The sequence below is a fragment of the Piliocolobus tephrosceles genome, chromosome 18 (assembly GCF_002776525.5).
Source record: "Piliocolobus tephrosceles isolate RC106 chromosome 18, ASM277652v3, whole genome shotgun sequence".
NCBI classification, from domain to species: Eukaryota; Metazoa; Chordata; class Mammalia; order Primates; family Cercopithecidae; genus Piliocolobus; species Piliocolobus tephrosceles.
Window position 1 is genome coordinate 58001529 of NC_045451.1, and position 20835 is coordinate 58022363.

The following is a 20835-nucleotide window of genomic DNA, read 5'->3' on the forward strand; positions in this document are numbered from 1 at the left end:
CCTGTAGGAGACACACTTAACAGGGCAGGGGGCCTCAAGCAAGAGTCCTTGGGGAAAAGGACACCTAGAAAGAACTAAAGAGGAGTAGGAACCAGGAAACGAGGGAGGAGAATGTTCCAGGCAGAGGAAACGTAAATGCCAAGTCAGCCACATTAAGGAGTCTGTACTTTATTATAATGGCAATGGCTGATGAGGGGGGCCACTGAAAACCACGCAAGCAAGAAATTTCCATTTTAGTGACTATATTATGGACAATGAATCAGAGCAGCAGTCCCCAACCTTTTTGGCAGCAGGGACCAGCTGCATGGGAGACAATTTTTCCATGGACTGGGTTAGGGAGTTGGGAGGAGATGAGTTAATGGTTTCAGGATGAAACTGTTCTACCTCAGATCATCAGGCATTAGTTAGATTCTCATAAGCAGTGTGCACCCTAGATCCCTTGCATAGACAGTTCATGCTCCTATGACAATCTAATGATGCTGTTGATCTGACAGCAGGCAAAGTTCAGGTGGCAACGCTCACTCGCCCTTCCGCTCACCTCCTGCCCTGTGGTCTGGTTCCTAACAGGCCACAGACCAGTACAGGTCCATGGCCCAGAGGTTGGGAACCCCTACATTAAAGAACCATGAGACTGGAGACAGAAATACCCATGTGTCTTAGACAGGTGGGATAGTGTCTGACCTACAGAGATGGCAGTGAGGATGGACAGCAGTCAATGAATTCAAGAGGTAGTTAAGAAAAAGAGTCAACAGCACTTGGTCATTGATTAGACATTATAAAACACTGGTCTTTATCATAACGTTTCTAAAATGAAGAATAGAACACTCCAGAATAGAACATGCTGCATTCTTAGTACAAAATAAACTTGAATAAAATAAGTTAAATACCTTTATATGCTATCACAATGACAGAAGAAATAATAGGATTTTTGCAAATATGTCAACAGTATAGACAGCAGACACACCAGAATGATCTATTTCCCTTTTTCTAGATTTTAGCATAATCCATCGTGGTCACTGTTGTTCCAAATCTAGCCCCAGCACTCACTATTCTATTCACTTGGGAAAATGTCAAGATGCTTCTGTTTCCTCGTTTGTAACAACATCTGCTGTGCAGGATGTGTCAGGCTGGAGAGAGAGGAAGCTAGGAAAACTCTGGCCCTCTGGAGCATCAGGAGGTGGGACCCTTGGCCCATCAGTGGCTTTCTCATGGTGGACACCATAAACAAGAGCAAGGTGAAGCAGTCTCCTATGATGCTTCACAGGCAGGGCACGGGCATGCAGGAGCAGAAGACAGGTGGCTTCTGATGACTATATCCAACAGACTGATCTGTCAGTGACGTATGCGAGACCCTTGGGCACTCCAGGTAACATCAGGGTTAGGAGGATGCCTCTCCATAGCCTAGCACTTTTGCACTGGAATGGTGAGGGGAAAATCAGGAAAACTGGATTCTGATGGTATTATGACTATTTGTAACCAAAGGCTGGTGAGGCCTGGGGAAAATTAGGTAATCAGCTGAATTCCAGAATTATGCCAAAATGCAATTCTATTATTCATCAACTGTCATCGTATCCTACTTGAATTATATATAGGAAAACCTCATTAAAACAGCCCTTGCCACACAGCCCATTATGGAAGAAGATGATTCTAAGATATCAAAAGAACATACACTGAATGGCTCTGGAGGACTGAAAGCAGCTTCTGTTTTTATAAGAGATACATTTTATATGACCAAAAACCTTAAGAAACATTGTGGTTTTTCAGTCATATTCTAAAGACTAAAACCAAGCAAATGGCTTTTGTTCTAAATGAACAAAAGTGATATTCTAAATAAGGAGCACACAGTCCACAACCTAAAGCCGCAGTACTTACATTCTTCTTAATTTTATTCTTGATTGTTTCAATTACTCCAGCCTCTTCACTTTCACACAGTTTTTCTGTGGTTTTTAAGTCATCACATGCCAACTGCATTTTTTCTTCCTCAAATGTCATCATGGCATTCTTGAAGGAAAGAAAGAAAGAAAGAAAGAAAGACAGAAAGAAAGAAAGAGAGAGAGAGAGAGAGAGAGAGAAAGAAAGAAAGAAAGAAAGAAAAGAAAGAAAGAAAGAAAGAAAGAAAGAAAGAAAGAAAGAAAGAAAGAAAGAAAGAAAGAAAGAAAGAAAGAAAGAAAGAATTAGTATCGGAAAATTTAAGCCAATTTATTACAAGAAAACACCAAATAAAAAAACACTTAAGTTATTTATTGCAAGCAAAAGAATCACAATGTTATGGCATAATCTATTCATTTAAAGAAACTATAATCTCAACATGAAATAAGATTATACCTCTATCCCATCATCATGAAAAAAATATGGTAATAAATGTCCTTGCCATTACTGTTCTACAATTTTTGTTGTTGCGGTTATTAAACATGGTAACAAAAGTTCTCTATAATTTCTGATTGGTCTGCTCAATTCAGTTTTTACAATGGTGTCTAATTCAAAAGTTTATTCTACCCACATACGGATCCCTGGCTCCGCCAAGAACTGCACAGAAATGCTAATGAAACAACAGCTTGTAGGTACTCTTAGAAAATCTTCAGTCTTTCCAGGGACTGCAATTCCAGTAGGTTCACTTACAAGGAATTCATTTTATATTGTCTATGTTTAAAAATTCCACGACAGCTTGTTTCCAGGCACCTGATCCTAGTGGACTTTTTCAGGCCACATTTAACCAGGTAGGGGAAATCTACTGAATCTCCGCTGAACACCTGTGACTTTTACACAGTAGAACTGAGGTTTCTGAGATGAATGGGCTTGCAGGGGCAGAGACAGACTTGCTGCGGGATACCTGGTTCTTCGAAGGACCTGATGAACCTACTGTCTCCAGCTCCTCATTTCCTATCAAATTCTACCAGTTCCATCTTGGCCTTTCAGGCTTCCTCAGTATGGCTCTAACCTACTTTTCCATTCTAGCCAAACCTCGGTCCAGGCCTCCCTGCCACAGTTCTTCCCAACCCTTCTCTCAAGCTGCTGAAATCTCAACCCTGCTGTGGCCTTGCTTCTCCTCCTCCTCCACCACCAGACTCAGCCAAGACCCTTTGGTTCTATCTCATTTGCAGCCCTTATAATCACTTGGGTTCTAATGTTACAACCGCCACCCAGTACCATGTTCCTTAGGGTTGGGAATAATGCATTCTTTCAAACAATAGCCCTTAACATTTTTGTTGCATTAACTGGCAATAAGAAGAAATAAATACCTTGAATAAAAACTTCTCACTGGAAGCTGGTGTGGTAACTGTGGTAGAGCACTGCCAGGCTGTGACATGCCCATTTGCTGACATCTTTCTAAATCTTGGATCTAAATGCTTTCTCTTTTTCAGTCTCTATCATGACTTTGTTTATCTTGCTGTTACATAATTCTTTAATAGTGTTTTTAAAAAATTACGTGTTTGAAAATAATTTGTGTGATGTCATTACTGTTTCTGGAAAATGGAAGTATCCCATTTTCCACATTGCCCAATGTACTTTAAAACCTAACTGCAACCTACTTCCTCAATTCCCAAATACTCACCTTTGGAAATGTAATACTAACTGACAAATTTTAGCTCTGCTCATTTAACTTGTCCTCTAGTCCACATTTACTCAATAATTTTAGAGCAAACCTTTATTACCCAAACCCAGACCTTTTTTCTACCTCGAATGCAATTTTAATTATTGAAGATCTTTCCATTACATTTTTATTCTAGAAAGGCCTTTGGTTAAAATATAATACCCTATAAATAAGACGTAAGCATTTTATTTTTAAAATGAGGGAAGACAGATTATTTCATAGGCATTGGGTAATAGGCAAAAAGTTTACTTCAGTTTTAGACTCTAAAAGACTTTCTATAATAGTATATCTATATAACTGAGAGCCACTAACAGACATTACTTTATATAATTGTTTCTTTTATGCCAATAGGTCTTAAGATATCAACTTACCAAAAAACTGACAAAGCTGGCTCCAAAACTCATTAGTGGGCTATGATTTCTGTTAAAAAAAACACACACACACACACACACAATAAAATTATTTTCACTGTAAAATTTTATTTTAAAAGCATTTGACATATCATGATTACCATATAATCCTCCTAATTGGATAAAAGAAGTTAAGGTCATCAAGCAGATTAAATTACCCTAATAAAGAGGTAAAGAGGCAAGGTGGTTTACAGCTCTATCTGCCAGGATAGAATTTGCCTCTGATTCTTCAAATTAAGGCAAACAAAAAGTCAAATTAGAATAGACAGTGCCTTAGTACATTTTTTAACTGTGGTTGTTAAAGAGTTGACACAATAAATATAAAGATGGTAGAAACAGGCCAGGCGCAGTGGCTCACGCCTGTAATCCCAGCACTTTGGGAGGCTGAGGCAGGCGGATTACCTGAGGTTAGGAGTTGGAGACCCGCCTAGCCAATATGGCAAAACCCCATCTTTACTAAAAATACAAAAGTTAGCAGCAAGTGGTGGCGGGTGCCTATAATCCCAGCTACTCGGGAGCCCGAGGCTGGGAGAATTGTGTGAACCCGGGAGGCGGAGGTTGCACTGAGCCAAGATCGAGCCATTGCACTCCAGGCTGGGCGAGAGTGAGACTCTGTCTCAAAAAAAAAAAAAAAAAGATAGAAACAACCCGACAACTACAAAAACATGGCCAAAGAAAGACAGTTATTATTCATTTTTAAAATAATCTTCTACCGTTACCAGTTAGATCATTTTTAAAATGCAAAACTTGTTACAAATGTTCAACACAGAAAATCAATATAGTTTCTAGAGTAGATCAAAGGGTCTCTTCACTGAGTCAGACTTCACAAACTCACTCATTAATCCGAGAACCTTAGGAATGCCTCCCTAAGAGTCAGCCATTCCCTCTTTGTAATCATCTGATTTTGTTGTAAGCCAAAAATGAAAGCAAATCAATACCAATTTAAAGAATAAAAGAATATAAATTTTCTGTTTCAAAATCCAAAATAGTACAAAATCCAGATCTCTATAAATTGCACTAAAAGGAAAAGCTAGTTGTAATTACCTTCTTAAATAAAAATCATTTTATTGATTTTTTATTATGCAAATACTATATGGTCACTACAAAAAGGCATGAAACAACGTATTCAATCTCTGACTATAAATACAGAATATATGCAAAGTGAGAGTATGTGTGTGTCTACGGGAAAGAGAAGGTGCACACTTACATGTGTCTGAATGTGTGTGTATACACACACATATGCCTAATGGATACCTTGTACATACATTTTTGCAGGCAAGGCCAGATATATTCTTGGGATAAAATGCTAGAGGTAGCATTACTGAGTTAAAGGGTACACACATTCATTTTTCTCCTGGTGCACTGTGTGTGTGTTAGAGAAAGACAGTGTGTGTGATATCCAGGACTCTATTTAACATTAACCTTCTGCTACCATTTTCTTTTTCACCTACTCAGTACCTACCTAAATTCTACAGTTAATAACAGTCTGCTTATCCCATTTAATAGGTTACTTAAATCAACATGAAAAAAGAAATGGGAAGGTCAATTCCCTTGTGAGGAGTCCCTAACCAGCGCTCACACCCATGAACCTAGATCAAACAGCACACTTTTGTAGCATCTGTCATCCCCACAATCTGCCTCAAAATACATGTTAGTTTTTCTCATCCCATAGCACTATTTGGGTGTAACAGTACAGGCTGCTACCCTACCCTACTATACATATCATATCCACCTTACACACACAGCAGGTGTTCCGCAAATCCCAGTCAGTGAAGGAAGGGATGACACAGAATTCTGTCTTTCAGGAACAGACACGTCTCAATCAAGTGCTGCGTACTGCGACTTTTCCCTCCTTTTCCCTTTCCCTGCTTACATATTAGCCACTTTGCCATTTGAAAAATGAAGGAAGCTGAAACTAGGGCCTACTGTTGCCACATCTGCTTCTTATTCTTGGCTAAAATTAGGTTTCTGAGAGCTGTGGCAATTAATTATTCATGGTACCTAACCCGGCCCTTTTGACTTCACATACCATCTTATCATTTAAGTGGGGGAAAAAAACCATAGCAACAGCCCAAGGAAACCATTTTCCCTCCTTGAAGAACCATCTGCCTCCCACACAGCACCGGGTGCATCGGGCACGTGACAACCCACTCGGGGCGGGCGGTTGTCCTCTCAGGCTGCACATCACTCACTGTTAGAAGAGCTCGATCTAACGTGGTTCACTTGGTCCTTGGTTTTTTTGTTGTTTCTTTTTAAGACAGAGTCTTGTTCTGTTGCCCAGACTGGAGTGCAATGGCGCAATCTTGGCTCGCTGCAACCTCTGCCTCCTGGGTTCCAGTCCTTCTCCTGCCTCAGCCTCCCAAGCAGCTGGGATTACAGGCAGGCGCCACCACGCCTGGCTAATTAATTGTATTTTTAATAGAGATGGAGTTTCACTATACTGACCAGGCTGGTCTCGAACTCCTGACCTCAAGTGATCCGCCCTCCTCGGCCTCCCAAAGTGCTGGGATTACAAGCATGAGCCACCACACCCCGCCCACTTTTTTTTTTCTTAAACTTATTTCAAGTGATCCTAAGTTAACTTACCACATCCTAATCAATTGAGGACCATGCATGTGTCTCTACACAAAATGCATTCATTTTGGAGATATAGAAATGTTCTCAAAGAGTATGAAGGTCATTAGTTCAAAACTGGTGCTGTGGAGCGGGAGGAAGAGGCTCCCAGCTCATTTCAATACTGCTCATATTTGGAACCAACAGACAAAGACCAAACAAGAGGGGAGTGTGAGTGCTATGTGAAGGCTGCATATAAAGGTAAGTTTTAGAACCCAAATACAAATCTTTCTAAACACCAGAAGATATACAAAAAATGGGGCAAGTGAAATAAACCATAGTGAAAAACCTATTTAAAAAAAAAAAAAGACTAAATATTTGCTGATATTGAAAGAATAATGGTAGGATAATCTATAACATTTTTTTCAAAATTGATACCTATAAGGTGAGGGAGGGGAACAGGGAAGAAGAAACAAGGATGCAAATGAAGTTCCCTTTTATACATCTTGTTTTGTAGATTTCATTTTGGAACCATGTAAAAGTTATTCACAATAATACTGGATGTTAATAATGCAACCCCTAAAGTCAAAAGAAAGTGACTTAAATGTCCCTAAAAGCAAATCCAGTTGGTAACATAACACCAGAGCAGAATTAGTCCAAGAGACTTTACAACATAGTAATCTGACAATATATCCCTATTGTGAAATAGCCTTAAAAACTGACCCCAAAAGGTGGCCAAAAGAAAAATCTTAATCTGCTTTCAGTAATCATATTCTTATATACCCAGCAAGGCTGCTGGGTCGTAGTATGTGAGAAAGCAATCAGTCAACTATATCAGTGTTTGCTGGGACCCAGGACTCTGTGCATAGGAAAAAGGATGAAATAAACTTTTAAATCCTATAGTCCAGAATACAAACTGGAAGAATAAAAGCAAACTCACTGAGTTTTTTATCTTTAAAAGAATATGGCTGGGTACGGTGGCTCACGCCTGTAATCCTAGCACTTTGGGAGTCTGCGGCAGGTGGATCACCTGAGGTCAGGAGTTCGAGACCAGCCTGGCTAACGTGGTGAAACCCTGTCTCTACTAAAAATACAAAAAGTAGCCAGGCGTGCCTGTAAATCCCAGCTACATGGGAGGCCAAGGCAGGAGAATCACTGGAACCTGAGAGGCAGAGGCTGCAGTGAGCCGAGATGGCGCTGAAGAACAGCAACAAAGTTAGATGCTTACTTTACCAGACATCAAGACAATTAAAATTAAGAATTTCTGTTCGGTCATAAGCGATTGGAAAAAGCAAACCACAGATGGGGAGAAGATATCTGCAATACACATATCCACCTAAGAGCTCATCTTCAGGATACATTAAAAACTTCCATGAATCAGTTAAAAAAAAAAAAAAAGACTGAAAGCTTACTAAAAAGACTGCCAAAATCTTACAATAGACACTTCACAAATGAGGGTATCCAAAAGTCAATAAACATATTTAAAATGCTGAAAATCATTAGTTATCAGGGAAATACAAATTAAAAACAAAATGAGATACCACTATACTCATCAGGTTGTCAGGAAGGACTGACAATATCAAGTGTTAGTGAGATGTGGAGCAACTAGTATTCTCCTACGTCGCTTATTGGTGTCTACTAAATCTAAACATATGCCTACCCCAGTAACTTTTTTATTAATTATGAACTTGATAATTTTATTATTTGTTCTAATAATTTTTTTTTTTTTTTTTTTGAGACTCTGTCTGACACCCAGGCTGCAGGGCAGTGGTCGGCTCACTGCAGCCTCCGCCTCCCGGGTTCAAGTGATTCTTGTGTCTCAGCCTCCTGAGTAGCTGGCACCTCAGGTTTATGCCACCACACCTGGCTAATTCTTGTATTTTTAGTAGAGATGGAGTTTCACCATGTCGACCATGCTGGTCTCAAACTCCAGACTTCAAGTGATCCACCTGCCTCTGCCTCCCAAAGTGCTGGGATTACAGGTGTGAGCTATCGCATCTAGCCTCTAATGGATTTAACAGTGGTTTAATTTTATGCACATATATTTGTCATTAATTTTTTTAATTTTAGGTTGTGGTACATGTAAAAGTTTGCTATACAGGTAAATTGTGTCACAGGTGTTTGGTGTACAAATAATTTCATCACCCAGGTGACAAGCACAGTACACAATAGGTAGTTTTTCCATCCTCACCCTCTTCCTACCCTCCACCCTCAAGCAGGCCCCACTGTCTGTTGGTCACTTCTTTGTGTTCAGATGTACTCAGTGTTTAGCTCCCACTTACACGTGAGGACATGGAGTATTTGATTTTCTGTTCCTGCATTGGTTTGCTTATGCTAATGGCCTCCAGTTTCATCCATGTTCCTGCAAAGGACATGATCTCATTCTTTTTTATGGCTGCATAGTATTCCACAGTATATGTACCACTTTTTTTTTTTTTTTTTTTTTTTTGAGATGGAGTCTCGCTCTGTCCCCCAGGCTGGAGTGCAGTGGCCCAATCTCAGCTCACTGCAAGCTTTGCCTCCCGGGTTCACGCTATTCTCCTTCCTCAGCCTCCCAAGTAACTGGGACTACAGATGCCCGCCACCACGCCCGGTTAATTTTTTGTATTTTTAGGAGACACAGTGTTTCACCGTGTTAGCCAGGATGGTCTCCATCTCCTGACCTCATGATCCACCCGCCTTGGCCTCCCAAACTGCTGGGATTACAGGTGTGAGCCATGGCGCCCAGCTATATGTACCACATTTTCTTTATCCAGTCTCCAACTGATGGATATTTAGGTTGATTCTATGTCTTTGCTATTGTGAATAGTGCTGCAATGAACACACGCATGCATGTACCTTTATGGCAGAACAATTTATATTCATTAGGGTATATACCCAATCATGGGATTACTGGGTAAACCAGTAATTTTCACAACAGAAATGAATGATTATGCTCCCCGAAAAGACACATACACCATGTTAACAGCAGTGTTATTCATTCCAGCCTCAAAGTGAAAATAATTCAAGCGTCCATCATGGTAGAACAGATGTAGTACTGCAGCATATTCACTCAATGCAATAACACGAATTAATCTCATATGCAATAACGCTGAGTGAAAGAAGCTAGACACAAAAGAGTATAGCCTAGATGAGTCTATGTATATGAAATCCAAAACCACTACTCTGACTTCTGATGATGACAGACGTCTGGACAGTGGCTACCTCTGGGGAAATATCAATTTGAGAAGGAGCCCAAAGGAGGGCACTGGAGTGTTGGAAATGTCTGAGAACTTTACCTGGATAGTAGTTACACTGGTGTTCACATTGTAAAAGTTCTTTACTGTACTAAGTTTTTCCTTATGACAAAGAGAAAAATATTAAAAAGAAAAACAATCAGATAAATGATCATTGATGACTATTGGATTATATTAATAAATTAGTATTCATTTTTTGGTGTGCAATGGTACTGTGGCTATATTTTAAAGGAGTTTCTACTCTTTAGAGGGATATATGAAAGTAATTACAGATAAAATATGTTGACTGGGATTTGTTTCAAAATAATTTGGGGCAAAGAGATTAAAAGGGAACAGAAGATAAACAGAGCAAGACTGTTCCTGACTTGATAATTATTGAAGCTGAGTGACAAGAACATCAGAATTCATTAAATTATTCCACGTACTTTTGAAGATGTATAAAATTTTCCAAAATAAAAAGTTAAAAAACAAGGCCAAGCATGATGGCTCACACCTATACCCCCAGCACTTTGGGAGGCTGAGACAGGAGGATTGCTTGAGACTAGGAGTTCCAAATCAGCCCGGGCAACATTGTGAGACCCTGTCTCTAAAAAACAATTTAAAAAACAGACATACGTTTTACAAAAGATAAGGTGTCTTTTGGAATCCTTTCATGAGAGGGCCTCTTATGTTCACTCCATTTGCTTTTTAAAAAAGAACCATCAGTAATAAAACGACTCTAAAATTTTCTCTCTGTATGTCACCCAAAGGTAGAAAACCTGTTGTGAATGAAAGGAAGTAATTGATCCTCATTCTGATATTCACCAACGTTGCCTTGGACTTTTTTTAAGGTTTCTCGAAGACATTAAAAATTGGACAGATGAAGATTTTATTTCCTGAAACACAGTGGAAGAGAATGAATATATTTGATTCGCAAAGGAACATTTCTCACTTAGATAAGTGGGCATCATTACTGTAAAACAGTCCCTAACTGAATGTGTTTCTTTAAATGCAATTTTACTGCCCCAAGTAGTGAATAGCTGGAATTTTTTGTCTTTCATTTTTCTGAAAATGTTCTAAACTTACTTAATGTTTAGTTCTTAGAATTTTCCAAAATGACTTTTTTCGCCTTCAAATGTGTGGCGGGTTTGGACTCTTGGGGATTAGAAATGAAGCACGGGGCCACCTGAATCTAATCAGCCTGCAGCTGTCATCCACGTCTTCCACGGCAGCCCTGAGACCTGAGATCTGAGGGCTGAAGAAAAAACTGCATGTACTCACCCCTGCTGCTCTTAATGGAAACTCTGCTTTCTGGGACCCTGCTGTTTAAAAATCACAGTCCCAGGGGGAACACTGGAGTTAACTTTGTACAATTAGCAAAAGGGGCAACACTGAATGCTTCTCTAAGGCCTTAGACCTTGCCTTCAGAAACACAATTTTTGCCAAAAGGACAGGTGATATCCTCTGCTTTGCTTGTTATCATCAAAAATGGGCTTTAAGAAGACAAAACTGGTTTGGTATATCATCTTTCCTTCTGAAAGAAGAGTAAAACAATGCCAAGAAAAGAAAACCACATGCATGAAGCCATTTGTTGCAACATTATCCAGAATACAGAAAAACTGGGTTTTAATAGACCATTGGAAAAAAGCTTTATGACACTGCATTTGGCAACAATTTCTTGGAATATGACACCAAAAGCGCAGGTAATGAAAGTATATAAATTGAACTACATCAAAATTTAAAACTTCTGTGCCTCCCAGAACATAATCGGCAGAGTGAAAAGGCAACCAACCTATGGAACTGGAGAAAATATTTGCAAATCATATATATGATAAGGGGTTAATATCCAGAATATATAAAGAGCTCCTACAACTCAGCAACAACAAAAAACAAACAACCTAATTAAAAACTGGGCAAAGAACTTGAATAGACATTTCTCCAAAGAAGACATACAAATGGCCACATAAGTCCATAAACAGAAGCTCAACATCACTAATCACTAGGGAAATGCAAATCAAGGCCACAGTGAGACACCACCTCACACCCACTAGGATAGCTACTATCACAAATGAAACAAAGTAAGCGTTAGAAAGGATGTGGAGAAACTGGAACCTTTGCATACGGTTGGTGGGAGTGTAAGGTGGTGTAGCCACTATGGAAAACTATAGGCAGTTTCTCAAAAAATAGAAATACCATATGATCGAGCAATTCCACTTCTAGGCATATACACAAAAGAATTAAAAGCAGGGACTCAGATACTTGTGCACCCACGTTCATACCAGCATTATTCACAACAGCCAAAAGGCGGAAGCAACTCAAGTGATGAATGAATAAACAAAATGTGATATACAAACAATGGAATATTATTCAGCCTTAAAAAAAAAGAAAATTCTGATACATGTGACGAAATGGATGAACTCTGTGGACATAATCCTAAGTGAAATAAGCCAGTCACAAAAAGATTAATACTGTATGATTCCACCTCTATGAAGTACCTGTCATAGTCAAATTCGTACAGACAGAAAGCACCATAGCGGTTGTCAGGGGCTGGAGGTGGGGAAAGGAAAGGGGAGCTGTTGTTTAATGGGTACAGAGTTGGAGTTTTGCAAGATGAGAAAGAGTTCTGCAGATTGGTTGCAAAACAATGTATATGTACTTAACATGACTGAACTGAAAACTTGAAAAATGGGTAAAATGACATATTCTGTTACGTATATTTTACAATTTAAAAAATTAATTGAAAAAACTTTCTACAATAGAATAAATGACTCATAAATAACCAGATGGAATATCATCAAGACCTAAAAATGTTTTTTGATAGAATTTAATGTGAAAACAAAAGTTCTGCGTACATTTTTCAACACATACAGACAAAAAATGAAAAAACTGCTGTGAGGGGCAAGAAGATCAAGGTGGTCTTCTTCAGTGCAAAGCGTGTGTACAGCGGGGAGGTTTAACAGTCACGACTGAAACTGCTCTAATCATCATCTCTGTTTCCAAGTTGTCACCACAGACACTTTCTACATTTACACTCCTTTTAGAGAGAAAAATGCATCATTTAAGTCGGTTTACTTGTTCTACATCCCTGTGGTTTGGTTGTGGCTTTGATACAATTTTCTCATTAGAATACATCATCCAGTCAACCAAACAGAATAATGGGGCGATTCAATACAAGACAGCCAGATCCCGCTTATGTGGGAACGAGTGATTCACTGAGTGGCAAGCTGAGGCCTTGCAGGGCCCAGCTGTGGCCCAGAGCACCCTGAGCACAAGGCTGGCAGTGAACTGAACCCATAAGAAGTAGAGAACAGTCCTCAGTTAGATGAGGTCACTCCCCAAGACAGTCTTTTGCATTTTTTTTCCAAAAACAAATGCAAGTGATTTGAGGATCACTTTTTATATTATCCACATAAGTAGTATAAATAAGATTTTTAATGCATCCCTTTCAAAATTTAAAAAAAGGGGGAAAAGGCCACGTTTGCTCATTCTCTTATTTAAAAAATTGTTTTTTCCTTTTTAATTGTGAAATCTCTCTACTTAGCTAACTCCTCCCCCCCGTGCCAAGAAAAATAAAAAAAGGGTTTTATAATAAGGAATCTGATAATCTGATGAGGGCTGAGTTAAAAACTAAAAATATGTGCTTTGAACACGTAAAAGTCAGCACTAAATAAAGCCTTGAAATGTCCCAATTTCACAGGAGACTGATGGTCTGAACGTAGCCCCCACATAGTCTGTACTGTTCTTGTGGTTCCTGGGCTATCGGCTCATTTTTACTGTTCTATATCTCAAGTTCTTTAACTTGAATACACTGTGGCAACAATCAATAGATAAGATTAATTTAGTGCTGCTGCAATGAGCTATGTTTGCCAAATTCGTTGAACTTACTTTGTAACACCATTCAGACATGAGAAACTATTATAGGAGCAACTTGGAGGCCTCAACCTTAATTGAAAGATGTTGCAGCAATCACAGAGAAAGGAGTATCTGTTCAGCCAGCGCCACACAACATAAAAGCTTTTATATCACTCACCACCTAAAGAGAAAGACTTGTCTCTACTTATATTATGACAGGAAGAAAGAACAGTGACGTCTTCAGCACCTTGTTCACGTGGCATTCATTCAACGGTTTATTAAACAGAGCATCTTCCATATGCAAAAAAGGGAAAGGTGTCTTGGAAGTGATAAGTGGAGAACTCTACATCAAAGGTCTAAGAAGAAAAGCAACCTATTCCCTCAGACGGTGGCCAAGGAAAATAGAAGGGGAAATGGTTTATTTGAAGGGTTTTTCTTGACACTATTCATATTGTTATTAAGAATATTTTTCAAAAGGAAAACATCTGATTTATTCTGAAAGCATCTTACTTTAAAAGTCCTCTCAATGCTTCCTTTATGTATTACAGATAGCATCCTTAGAGGTCTCATATATGATTCGATAGTATCCGTGGAATGTCTCTTTTTGAATCCTGCTACAAATCAGATTATAAAACAAAATTCATTACTGTGGTATTTCTAAAAAGTTTAATCACTTCCCCAATAATACCATTGGCTCTATCTCATTCATGAGGTCTCCTCCTCCCAACAGGCCTCAGAGACAGGTACAGTCACCCAGGTCTAACTCCATGCCCTGCGCACTCCACTGCTCCACATCTTCTAAGGATCCATGATAAATTTCCAATTCTCAGTGGTTTCCATAGTACACGGCTGACACTGAGCCTGCTCCTGGAGGGATTAAAACGTCACCTCCATCCAAGCCAAATAACTAGGAGGCTGATTAAGAAATCAGGCCAAACAAAAACAATAAAATTCAGGATCATAGTCTAATAAATAATTTATAGTTTTCCAGTTTGTTCCTTGGCTCCACCAAAGTTATCTAAGAGAAAACTGTAAATTTTCTTTAAAAAAAAGCAATAAATTTTTTCTTAAAGCAAGACATTTAATGTTAAAATCACCCATCTAAGTCATGACTAGATAATGTTCTTCAGTTTAAAATAAATAAAAAGTGACCTTTTCTATACTTAGGGCTTTAGGAAAAATTCTAATGAATTTAGTTTTGTTCCACTCACTCATTCAAAACATGTCTGCTGAACACCGAGTACACAGCCGGCCCAGCACTATGTGCTGGGGTCGCAAAGATGACCAAGAATACGCCTACTCTTCAGAGAGCACACACCGCCCAGTTTGGCAACTAGAAAGTCCAAATGGCCCTTCTAATACACAGCGATGCAAAGTGAGTAAATGGTATTTACTCTGACTCACATCAACATCCCTTGTCACCATATTTTTTGTGGACAAATGAGGGCTCCCTAACACCATATTTGATGAAATCTGAAAAAGGCTACTTGCCATCTTTGATCTTCCCTTCTCTAGTGTTCTTTCTAAAGATATATGAACATGTCTCCAATCACTCTCTATATTTTAATTCTCTGCAGAGCACTTATTACTATTTGATATTTGTATCATTATTTGTTTGAATAAATGGAAGTCCCCAAGAGTGGGGACCCCATCTCTGTTACCTGCTGCTGTCCTGACCACCTACAACGAATCTGGAGTTTAACAGGTCCCCAATACATGCTTGTTTAGTGAACCAACCATGGCCTACAAAATTCATACTTCCCGTTTCATCTGACGAACTGTCCTCCACAGCGTCAAAAAATGACCAGATATAAGACCTTCATCACCTGAACCTGTAAAACTGCTTTTACTAACAAAAGTACATGTGCTTATTTCCTTTACCAGAAGATAGCTGTGGGGAAATTCATGGAAAGACTTTATTTGCTTTTCAGACATGACTCAAACCATGACCTTTGGGGACCTTTTAATCTGAAGGATGGCATGCCTCTAAAACACTGATCACCCCAGCCATTTAGTTTATGAGTGTTTGATTTACAAATGTTTGAAATAGGTCCAGTCTTCTGTTCAGACTTGTTTTGAGCATGTGCCCACCCTTTTGGGGAATATGGGAGTCTGTAGCCACCACCAGCTCACCCCAGACATCCTTGCAGGTCAGGGGCACCTCAGGCCTGGAGGGGTACCGGTCCCCAGAGAAGCATGGCCCCTGTGTGTACAGCGATGTTTGCACGTACAGCCACTGCGGTTTCTGTTTATTTTTGTTAACTGCTTGTGATATGGCCTTGCATCTTATCAGCAAAAAGACTTTGTAATTCACTGGCTGGTGTTGAGAAGCCATGAAATACACCAAGATCAGAGAAGCTGTAAGCCCATAGCAGGCAGGGGATGGGAAGACTTTTGGGGTCAGTCGACTCTGGTTTTCCTCCCCACTGAAGGGAAGAATAACCAGGAGGCTGGACAGTCCATTCCCACAGCCTGAGGTAGTAATTATCTACAGGTAGATCATTATTGAGCCACTCTCTAAGAGGTACCGTAAAAACAATAACAACCAGGCCCTTGACCCTTACTTCCTATGGACTATTGCTCTGACTGATGCGTTTCTAGCACACACGTACATGAAGAATGCATCCTGAGTGTGGCAAAATATACTCAGCCACGGAAGTAATTTAAAATACAGACAAGTTCAACAAGATGACAAAAACAGAATTTCACTTTTTCTCTTTTTTTTTGAGATGGAGTTTTGCTCTTGTTGCCCAGGCTAGAGTGTGCTGGCACGATCTCAGCTCACTGCAATTTTCGTGTCCCAGGTTCAAGCAATTCTCCTGCCTCAACCTCCTGAGTAGCAGGGATTACAGGCACCTGCCACCACACCCAGCTAATTGTGTATTTTTAGTAGAGACAGGGTTTCACCATGTTGGTCAGGCTGGTCTTGAACTCCTGACCTCAGATGATCCACCCTCCTCAGCCTCCCAAAGGGCTGGGATTACAGGCATGAGCCACTGTGCCTGGCCCACGTTTTGTTTTGTTTTGTTTTGTTTTGAGACAGGGTCTTGCTTTGTCACCCAGACTGGAGTGCAGCTCACTACAGCCTTGATCTCCCAGGCTCAAGCCGTCCTCCTACCTCCCAAGTAGTTGGGACTATAGGCATGGGCCACCATGCCTGGCTAATTTTTGTATTTTTAGTAGAGACAGGATTCCGCCATGTTGTCCAAGCTGGCCTTGAACTCTGGACCTCAAGTGATCAAGCTGCCGTGGCCTCCCAAAGTGTTGGAATTACAGGCATGAGCCACTGCACCAGACCACATTTCACTCTTTAGCCTCTCTCAGGTGTCTAGCAAAGGAAAAGCAAGCAATGCAGGGGTGTCCCTTAGAACGTAGGAGTTTTAAGCAGGACAAATAATGGGAACAATAAGAAAGGAGAAATGGTGAACAGGACAGGGGATACGAATGCCTGACCGGGCATCGGCGACTGGGGGTCGGCAGCCACAACCCTCTCAGAGCCCCAAATGGTGTCCAGGAACCCAGCCAGCCAGGCCTGGGAAGAAGGAGGGGAGAAAAGAGAAAGCAAAATGAAGGCCAAGGAAAATGGTCGGACCCTGAATCCCTCATCTTTTAATTGCCAAATGCTTTCTTGAGTTAGGAATACCCAGTCTAATTAATATGACAGATTATTTAGAAACGGGATATTTAAGAGAGAAAGTAGCAACATAAAAATTAAGTCTGTCTCCAGATAAGAATAGGGAAAACAGGAAATGTTTCCATTTTTCTTTCCTTTCCCGTTATTACTTTAATACTATAAATTTCCAAAACAAAATAAAACTTTTTGGGCTTGAGTGTGAGGGTTCCCGCCTGGGCCACTGACCTCCTGCCTCTCTCCTCAATGGTTCCTGCTCAGCCTCTAGCCTAGGTCCAAAGGGTGCTGGCTCCACACCACCCTTCCTGGTCCCTCGGGTCAGGCTGGATCCCTCCTCTGGGCTCTCAAGATCCTCAGCCTTCACTCTTCAGAGCACGACTCACACCCACACAGTGCCCACCTGGCACAGCATTCAGCACCCAGAATGCCCTCGATGGGTACTTGATGAATAAGTGAATGAGAGAATGAGTGAGTGAGTGAACAGCCTGAGAAGCAAATGAACAGAAGGCTATCTATGCTGAACTACTTAAGGTGGCTATGAGGTAGGTGAAATTGTTTCCACTTCTTTCCATGTTATAGAGCTGATTTACTGAGTGAACAAACTCACTAAAATAGTGCCTGGCATATAGTAGGTACAATGTAACTATTTATTGAATGCAGTTAATAAATAATGAGTTGGTCTAAATAAACAAAAATATTTTCCTTGCCTACGAAGTTACTCCTGAAAACAGGATTAATATTTGAGTAGTCTCTGGAACATATGAAATGTTTTAAACGATTTCCTGCCTTTACCATTGGCTCTCTTTAAAACATCATTTTACAACTATAGTTGTTGAATCGTTCACCTGTAGAATGCTGAAAAGTACTAAAGGTGGCATTATAAAGGCCACTTCTTAAGCTAGGAGTACTATCATAATTATAAAATTTTCTCTTGAGTTGGCCAACACGTCTTAAACACTACACTTAAACATTACACTTAAACACTACACTTAAACACTACCATGTATTGACATATTCATTCCATAACTGTATTGTTAAATTTTACCAATTTAAAATGTAAATACAGTGTTTCAAAGAATATATTTCTACAATAGAAAACAACAAATCTATTTTTCCACCTACACACTGATTGCCAACCTCAGCCTAAAAATAACTTCCAGTCTTTGAAAAGCCCACTTAAGAAAAACAACCTCAAAACAGTGATCAGTGCTACTTCCTATGAAAATGTTACCTTAAAAGGTAAATATAGCACTTATAATTTTTTAATGAACAGAAGCAGAGTGCACAAAAAGAAAGCAGTATTTTCTCAAAGCTATATAAAACTAATTCTATTTCAGAAGAATAGAGATAGGAGAAAAATGTTACATGTTTTAACCAAAAATATACATTTATCTCAAATATTTATCATGTCCTTCTTTCAAAATTTCAAATCAGAATAGTAAAGGCCTTTAATTTCCTACTCATACAGGCATAACTGGCCCCTGCCTTCAGGCTATGGGCAGCCTTGCATATATGCAAAAAAAGGCAGGGCATAAAAACACCTCATTTATTTAAAGAAGTCAGAAATAGGGTATTCAAAATTTAAATTTTAACTAAATCAATGCATTCTCACAAGTCCTTAACTGCTTATGCAATTATATAATAGTGTCCTATAGTTTATCAAGTATTTCAAAATTGCAAAACTTCATAACACATTGTGGAAGGCACACACATATATTTGCTTTCCAAAATCGCTGGTTTATTAGTCTCACATAAATTATTAAACTAAATGCTATTTTTAAATTTCTATTCTAGTAGAGGCACTATTAGACCACAAAAATCACACATATAATAGATAAAACCTACCTATAAGAGATTCTGTTTTAATAACAGAATGAATTTTTGCCATATTAAAGCAATTGTGATTATATTTGAGAAAACTATACTACAAATAAACACGCAATGTATAAAATAAACATGGCTAAATGAGTAAGATGGTGTTCCTTCATATACATTTTTCATGTTTAATTTTTTATTTTTATGAGTACATAGATGTATATATTTATAAGGCACACAAAATATTTCGATATAGGCATATAATGTGTAATACTCATATCAGGTTCCTATACTTTTGTTATCTCGTCTGTGAAACTGTCTTCAATACAGAGCTGTTATATTTTATAATGATCTGTTATGACTTCAAATATTAGCAGTAGGAGATACGTCCTTCTTCAATAGTTTTATTAAAGTATCAAAGTAAGCTATATATAAGTAAAGGTCAGTTTGGTTGGTTTTGCTATTGTTACAGGCATAGGTTTTCCTCTCTGTGTATCACCTGCTTTCCTGCTACCAAAAAGAAATAAAGGGAGGGAGGAAGGCAGACAGAAACGGAAGGAAAGAGGACAAAAGAAAGGGAGGGAGAAAAGGAAAGAAAAAAACACTATACAATAGTCTAAGAATGACATCTTATGATTTTTGAGAAGTGGTATCAAATACATATGAAAGTTGAATAACTGGGTTGTATAACCATAAAACTCCCACAGTTTATGAAGAATTCTGATATTAAGAAATATATATCAATGTTGGTCAGGCACGGTGGCTCATGTCTCTAATCCTAGCACTTTGGGAGACTCAGGCGGGTGGATCACTTGAGGTCAGGAGTTCGAGACCAGCCCGGCCAACACGGTGAAACCCCATCTCTACTAAAAATACAAAAATTAGCCAGGTGTCATGCGGGGCGCTTATAATCCCAGCTACTTGGGAGGCTGAGGCAGGAGAATCTCTTGACCCCATGAGGTGGAGGTTGCAGTAAGTCGAGATTGCGCCACTGCACTCCAGCCTCTGTGACAGAGTGAGACTCCATCTCAAAAAAAGAAAGAAAAGAAATATATACCAATGTAAATGTATATCTTCTTAAGAAACTGCAAACTTTATTAAAGTTTTGAGCAGGGCAGAATATGAATGTCATGCTAATATTCTATGTACTACAGAAGCTGATATTTAGGGAAAACTAAGTATTTCAGTAACAAAAGTCAAATTAAGCAAAAATACGTTTAAATGTATTTTTTCTGTGGAAGCAAGAAAGAAGCATATTGCTTTGTCTATTTGCATTCAAATACACAATACAATATTTACAGTGAGTGGTGGGAATGAAAAGTGGTGCAAATCTTTTGGAAAGTTCTCTATATTTCAAGAGACTTACAAATGTTTCTAAGAATCTATCCTAAGAAAAATAAAATATAGAAAAAATATCTATGCAAAAACATTCATAGTAGTATTATAGGCAGTATTGAGAAACAAGAATAACTAGAATATTGAAGGGCAGAGACTGTTAGCCAAATTAAACATATTCACCTAGCAAAATATTATTTTACAACAAAAAGTCGTAACTAAGGAAATGCTTACGCTAGTGAGGTGGAAAAAGTACAGGCTCTAGAAAACGCTACCGAGTTAAAATCTCAAGTTGATGGACTAAACCTATGACTACTAGCCAGACAGACAAACTCTCAACTTGCATTTCCTCACGTGAAAATGTGATGTAACTATACTGCCTTCTGTGGATATAATCAGTAAACAAGAAAAGTATCTCAAATGTCTAGTCTG

At 39.1% G+C, this 20835-nt stretch overlaps 1 protein-coding gene across 3 annotated transcripts in view; it reads right to left on the reverse strand.

Moving 5' to 3' along the window:
* The window catches only part of TTC39C (tetratricopeptide repeat domain 39C), a 115312-nt gene that overhangs the window by 72537 nt on the left and 21940 nt on the right, over positions 1 to 20835 (reverse strand). For all 3 annotated transcript variants that reach the window (XM_023207772.3, XM_023207773.2, XM_023207774.2), the window contains exons 2-3: positions 3964 to 4012; positions 1873 to 2001 (exon numbers count right to left, since the gene is read on the reverse strand). In XM_023207772.3, the coding sequence (XP_023063540.1) occupies positions 1873 to 2001; positions 3964 to 4012 (178 nt within the window). The remainder of the gene's footprint in view (positions 1 to 1872; positions 2002 to 3963; positions 4013 to 20835) is intronic.